At 49.8% G+C, this 6000-nt stretch overlaps 1 protein-coding gene across 1 annotated transcript in view; it reads left to right on the forward strand.

The window, feature by feature from the left end:
* The window catches only part of marchf8 (membrane-associated ring finger (C3HC4) 8), a gene marked incomplete at its 3' end in the record, with an annotated part of 218951 nt that overhangs the window by 189788 nt on the left and 23163 nt on the right, over nucleotides 1-6000 (forward strand). The window contains exon 4 of the mRNA XM_080740262.1: nucleotides 1603-1682. Coding sequence (XP_080596388.1) covers nucleotides 1603-1682 — 80 coding nt within the window. The remainder of the gene's footprint in view (nucleotides 1-1602; nucleotides 1683-6000) is intronic.

A 6000-nucleotide genomic window follows, 5' to 3' on the forward strand; every position in this document is an offset into this window, starting at 1 on the left:
CCGTGGCAAGTACTGTACATAAAACGTTCGGGCAAGTGGAGTTTGCTTTCAGGTTGCCCGACGGGCAAGTGCATTACGTCTTCGTTAAATAATATTGGCTATTCATGAATCATGAAGAACAACAATGCTACGTTTTAAAACAGTTGCGCTCATTCGGGTTATCGACGTGATTGTCGCCATTTTGCCAGTTATCGATTAAATTATAACAATCATTTGTAAATTTACCGGTTTCATCTATCATTTTATAATTACATTTTCGGGCGAGTGCCTCAAAATTACCTTCACTGCTTCTAAAAAAAAAGTCTAGAATTTGCCACAGGCAAGGACGAGTCTTTGCCACGGACACTTATGTCCGTGTACGGACATATTGATGACCCCTGCTGTCTCTCTCTCTCTCTCTCTCTCTCTCTCTCTCTCTCTCTCTCTCTCTCTCTCTCTCTCTGCTCTGGCCTTCATGGTAGCGGTCCCTGTGAGCAGCTGTACTCTGCTGTCAGTCTCTCAGCCCTGTGGAGCTGTGTTAATCAGCATGATGAAGTGACACGGCGTGTGATGTGCGATGGCGTGTCATTGCGTTCCCACCGTGCTGACAGCACACTGACACCATTCAGCTCGCAGTCTCTTGGCTGCCTCGTGTCACTCTAGAGAAACATCCTAGAATGAAGTACAGCGCATGATATATATTTATATATATTGTTGTTGTCGGGTGGAAACCTTGTATGTCCAAAACTGTCTGTTTTGTATTTATCATTTTTTAAATGATTTAAACTAGTGAAAACAGCCGATCTACAAGCGTGTTTGTAGATCAGCTGTTTTCACTACTTTTGTGCGACAGCCTTGTGTGATGAAGCAGTGCTTTACTTTGCAAAAGATATATACATTTGAAACTTAGAGATACGAGGTTTCTGTCCGATAGTGACGATATATATAAATGTAACTCCATAAGTGGGCATAAAAGGGTGAAACAGTGCCCACATTTCTGACATCACTGATACCGCCGCCTGTACCATGCATGCGTCGCCACCATGGTAACATCCGAGTGCCCAAATTTGGAGATGACTGACATCACTGATATATCTGGGTTCTCCTACATCACTTCTGAGACTCCTACATTCAATCCCTCATATACTGTGCACTGTGTGTATATATATGTGTTACAGTACGTTTGGGTAACTCAGTACGTTCATGGTAAGAGCGCTTGTTTTGTCGTTCACCACACACCAATCACCACCAGATGGCGACGACAGCCATTCACTAGTGCAGGCGCTGACGTCACTCGTTTGCGACTCTCTTTCTTTATTTACTAGCCTAGCTCGGCAGTGTTTAGCCATTAGCTTACTATGCCTTACTCTAACCCTAACCCTAACCTTAACCTCAGTAAAACTATGCCTAACCCTAACCCTAACCCTAACCCTAACCCTAACCTCCGTGGGGTGAGGCGCTATCATTCCTGCCGACGCGACGTTGTTGTGGCTCAAAGCGACCGCTTGTTCCGCCCCGTGCCGCACGACGAGTGCTCCGTTTCTCGATCGTACTGTTTCTCTATCAAACCGTGACATATATACCCTAACCTGTGTTTGTGTGTGTGTGTGTTCTGTCACTCAGGCGGGAAGCCCGACCTCGGTCAACGCCCCGTGCAGCTTCTCCAGGACGTCTGTCACCCCCTCCAACCAGGACATCTGCAGGTACATTGAACTTTGAACCCTCGATGTTTTGACTCGACTGCCCTCGTCAATAAAACCAGTCCCTCTGTCAGTGGTCAGGTGTGTCACATGCATGCTACTGTTGAACCTGTCATCCCATAACAATTGTTTTCATCCCTTCCCCTCTTTTCCGACCGCTCTCACCATTTTGTCCATTGCATGTCTTTCCTCTTGCACGCACACGGATACGCACACACACACACACGCACGCACACACACACACACACACACACACACACACACACACACACACACACACACACACACACACACACACACACACACACGGCGGCAGCCTCCTGGATGAGGGCGCTCACAAGCAGACGGCCGTGGTTCTCCTGACGAACGGGAAGGCGTCTCAGGGTTCCGGAAAAGGCGGAGGAGATGCACACACCACCACCGTCTGCTTGGCGGGTCCGCCGGCGGCCGCCGCAGCCTCCAAGCCCGCCAACAAGCTGCTGCTGGGCGGCACGGACTGGCTCTCCCTGCTCTGCCCGCCGTCCTCCTCCAAGCTCAAGTTCTCGCTCTCTCTGAACGACGTGGGCCGGGAGCGCGCCGCCGCGGACGGCCTGTGCATCAGCGGCCTGCGCTTCATCGACCACGCCTACTCCGAGGGCGAGTTGGCGCCCCAGGTGGGACCGGGGTCGCAACCGCCCGCGCCGAGCGTGCAAGGGCTCAGCTCGGCGGACGCACACCAGGGCCCGCAGCCGCCGTTCCCCGCGTGCACGCAACCCTACCTCGTTCCCTCCGTCACCGGCGACTGCAAATACATGGCGGGGGCCGTCCCGCCCCCTCCTCCCCCGCCTAACGCCCACCTCCGCCCCAATCCCCCGCCGCCGCCGCCGCCGCCGAGCTCGGCCTTCCTCCGCCTCCTCCGGCCCTGCCCCCACTCCTCCACCTCGGCCAGCCTCCAGTGCTCGGAGATGGGCAGCTACGTCTCCCGCCTGGCTGCCATGGCCGCGTCCCCCAGCACCGCCTTGCTGGAAGGCAGCGACCTCGACGACGACGTGTTCGAGGAGGACCGCCGCCACCGGTCCTTGGGTCGAGCACCCCTGCCGCCGGCCCCCAATAAGGGGGTACCCGGGGGCCAGCAGCAGTCGGCGGCAGCCACTCTGCAAGCGCCCCTCTGCTACATGGACGAGGACAGCGACTTGGACGGCTGCGCGAGTCCCACGGCGGAGCCCCTCTCGCCCTTTTCGCTGTGCGGGGACTTCTGCAGGTTGGTGACCATGCTGTCTGGATGGTGTCGTCTGTGCTCCCTGTGTGGTGTAGAGTCCGCTCCAGCCCCGTGTGAAGTAGTAGCGGCCCCGCTGAGACCATGTGGACCGCAGGAGAACCACCCTCCACCCTCTCTGCTTTGACCTGGTAGAACCTCCTGCTAGAGGCTCCCCGAAAATGTCCTTGTGTGTAGGATAGACTCCACAGTCCTCCTCTATAGACCGGAGCTCCATTATATTCATTGCATTACATTATAACATTACACCTACAGGTTTGTTTGTTTGTTTGTGCATTATCCACTGTCGCCCTGCAGTCTTTGTGATGGTGCATGTGTAAGGCTTCCACTACAAATTCAGAAGTATTTTCTTACAAACTTCTTTGTATGACAAATATACGATTTGAAAAGGAAATTTACAACCATTTTCTCATGAAAATAGGTTCTCAAGCGTGTGTGTGTGTGTGTGTGTGTGTGTGTGTGTGTGTGTGTGTGTGTGTGTGTGTGTGTGTGTGTGTGTGTGTGTGTGTGTGTGTGTGTGTGTGTGTGTGTGTGTGTGTGTGTGTGTGTGTGTGTGTGTGTGTGTGTGAGAGAGAGAGAGAGAGGGAGGGAGGGAGAGATAGCGAGCTGTGCCAGCAACATTCCCCTGGGGACCCTAGCGTCTGAACATCGGCTGTCTTTCTCTCCGTAGCCTGCTATTCTGTTCCATGTCAGTATAATGATCCAGATAAACATCAAACATTTTTAAAAATAGTCTGGGTTGGCCCGACCGTCCTCCGAGCAACTCGGCAGGGTTCCAATTGGATCTTTGAACGCTCACACCAGACGACATTTATGTCCTATAATCGGCCCCATTTCAGACGGAGTCAGCCCAATACTCGGGAGGGTCGTTAAATGCCCCGTTTATCTACTAGTGTGCGGCCACCTTAAAGGGCAACTCCACCCTTAATCACTTCTAGGCTTATTTTCCTTCTTATATTGATCCAAAACTACTGTCCATGGGGTCTATTAGGCACAAATGCCCCTGTTGTCCAGTTTCCCCAGCAGAACCCAGCAGCTCTCATATATTGGAGTGGAGCCTATAAGCCTATCACTTTTACACTATTTGGTGCGGTCAAAATTGATTTATTTTGCATGGATGTGTTACTATTTGTCATTACAAACACATCCATGACTTGGTTGTCCCACACAAGCCACTCAAAGACTGTACTGGCCAATCACAGGTTATCTTTTCCGGGACTTGGTAAAACACATAAAAGCATAACATCTGTTTAGCAGAGTGTGATGGCTTTTGTGGGACAACGATGGCATGGATGTGTTTGTAATGACAACTAGTAACACATTTCATGAAAAATAAACACTTTTGACCACAACAAATAGTGTAAAAGCTATAGGCTTCTAGGCTCCACTATGCTATGAGTTCTGCTGGGGAAACTGGACAACAGGGGCATTTCTGCCTAATAGACCCCATGCATGGACAGTCATTTTGGATCAATATAAGTAGGAAAATGAGCCTAGAAGTGATTTAGCGTGGAGTTGTCCTTTAAGTCTACATTTCCCAAAATGCACTGTATTCAAACTAGAGGGTCGCGGCCCTTTGGGCCGCTCACATCTAGTTAAAAAAATAAAAAATAAATAAATAAATTGGGGGGGAACTATTGTGGCGGAACTATTGTGCCGCAGCGCACGTTTCCGGTCGGACATATTTGACCGCCGGACGCACTTCCAGTTAGGAACTCTGTGTGCCACGTGATCAGTCCTAGCCAATTGGAGTGCTGCATTTGGTCTGTTGGTCCTACCAAACAAAAACCGCTGGCTGCAGTTCTTAAATGTATGTATAGATAGTCTCACCAGAAGCAGGAGGGGTAACATACCCCCCCACCCCCCCACCCCCCCTCCCCCACAGCAAATGGAACCCAGCATGTGTGTGGACCAGAGATGTGTTCATGTGTCATTTCATTTGTCTCGTCTGCTGCTCCGCTCTGAATAATCATCACACGCCGTCGTCAGTCTGCGCGCTTGATGTGCTTTCGGTCTCGCCGCCCAAACGAGTCTTAGCACCAGATTGATGATGGCGTTGGTGTTATCAGCCTGAATAGGTATGGATGATAGATTTAAGCGGGGTTTTGGGGACAGAGAGGTAGAAGGATGGAGGTTTGGGTGGAGGAATGATCAGCACCACCAGGGGTGTAGCACCGAATTCTGAGCCTTGGGTACTTGAAAAATAGCAAGCTCACAGCGCGGCACCTGTAGATCTGCTATTTTTGAAAAATCATGAACATTTGTGCAAGTCTTCGAATATTTCAAATCCTTCTAAGGTTTTTTGAAAAAACTATGTTTCTATGTCAGTGGTGCTCAAACATTTTCATGTGAAGGACCCCCAAAATTTGAGTTACAAATGTTCACTTAAAAAGTACATATATTCAAAGATTTGCACACATTTTCACGTCTTTTCAAAAATAGCAGATCTACAAGCTCGCAGCACGGCACCGTGCCGCGCTGTGAGCTTGTATATCTGCTATTTTTCAATAGCTAAAGTATAAAATAATTAAGGCCCCTCCACCTTGGGCCCTAGTATCTCAGTCCCACTTCACCTATGTAAAAGTCCATATATGGTTATTCCCCAGAATCCCTTATATGCCCATATATGAAGATCCCTGATGTCATTGATATAAATCACTGGCCAGATGGCCAAGACATGGCTCTTATCTGTGTGGCTGGTTCAGATAGGGATCTCCATGTAAGGGCATAAAATATATTGTATGTTGTAATATCATGGGAACCACTCTGTAACAGAATCCCTTTTATGCCCATATATGGAGATCCCTGATGTCATCAATATTAAGCCCATATCTAACAGGACTTCATATGGAGGAAGACAGCCCATATCTGTGCGTCTGGTTCAGACAGGGATCTCCATGTATGGGTATAAAAGGGATGTACTATATACAGTACATGGATCTCCATAAATGGGTAACTGGTCCAATATACATCATTGGCGCGGCCTCGCCCTATGTCACCCTGAGGCGTCTTACTAGTAATAAATCAGATTTATATGGCGCGTTTCTTAGTACCCCCCCCCCCACC

Source organism: Nannobrachium achirus, assembly GCF_963921795.1.
Source record: "Nannobrachium achirus genome assembly, chromosome: 13".
Classification (NCBI taxonomy): domain Eukaryota; kingdom Metazoa; phylum Chordata; class Actinopteri; order Myctophiformes; family Myctophidae; genus Nannobrachium; species Nannobrachium achirus.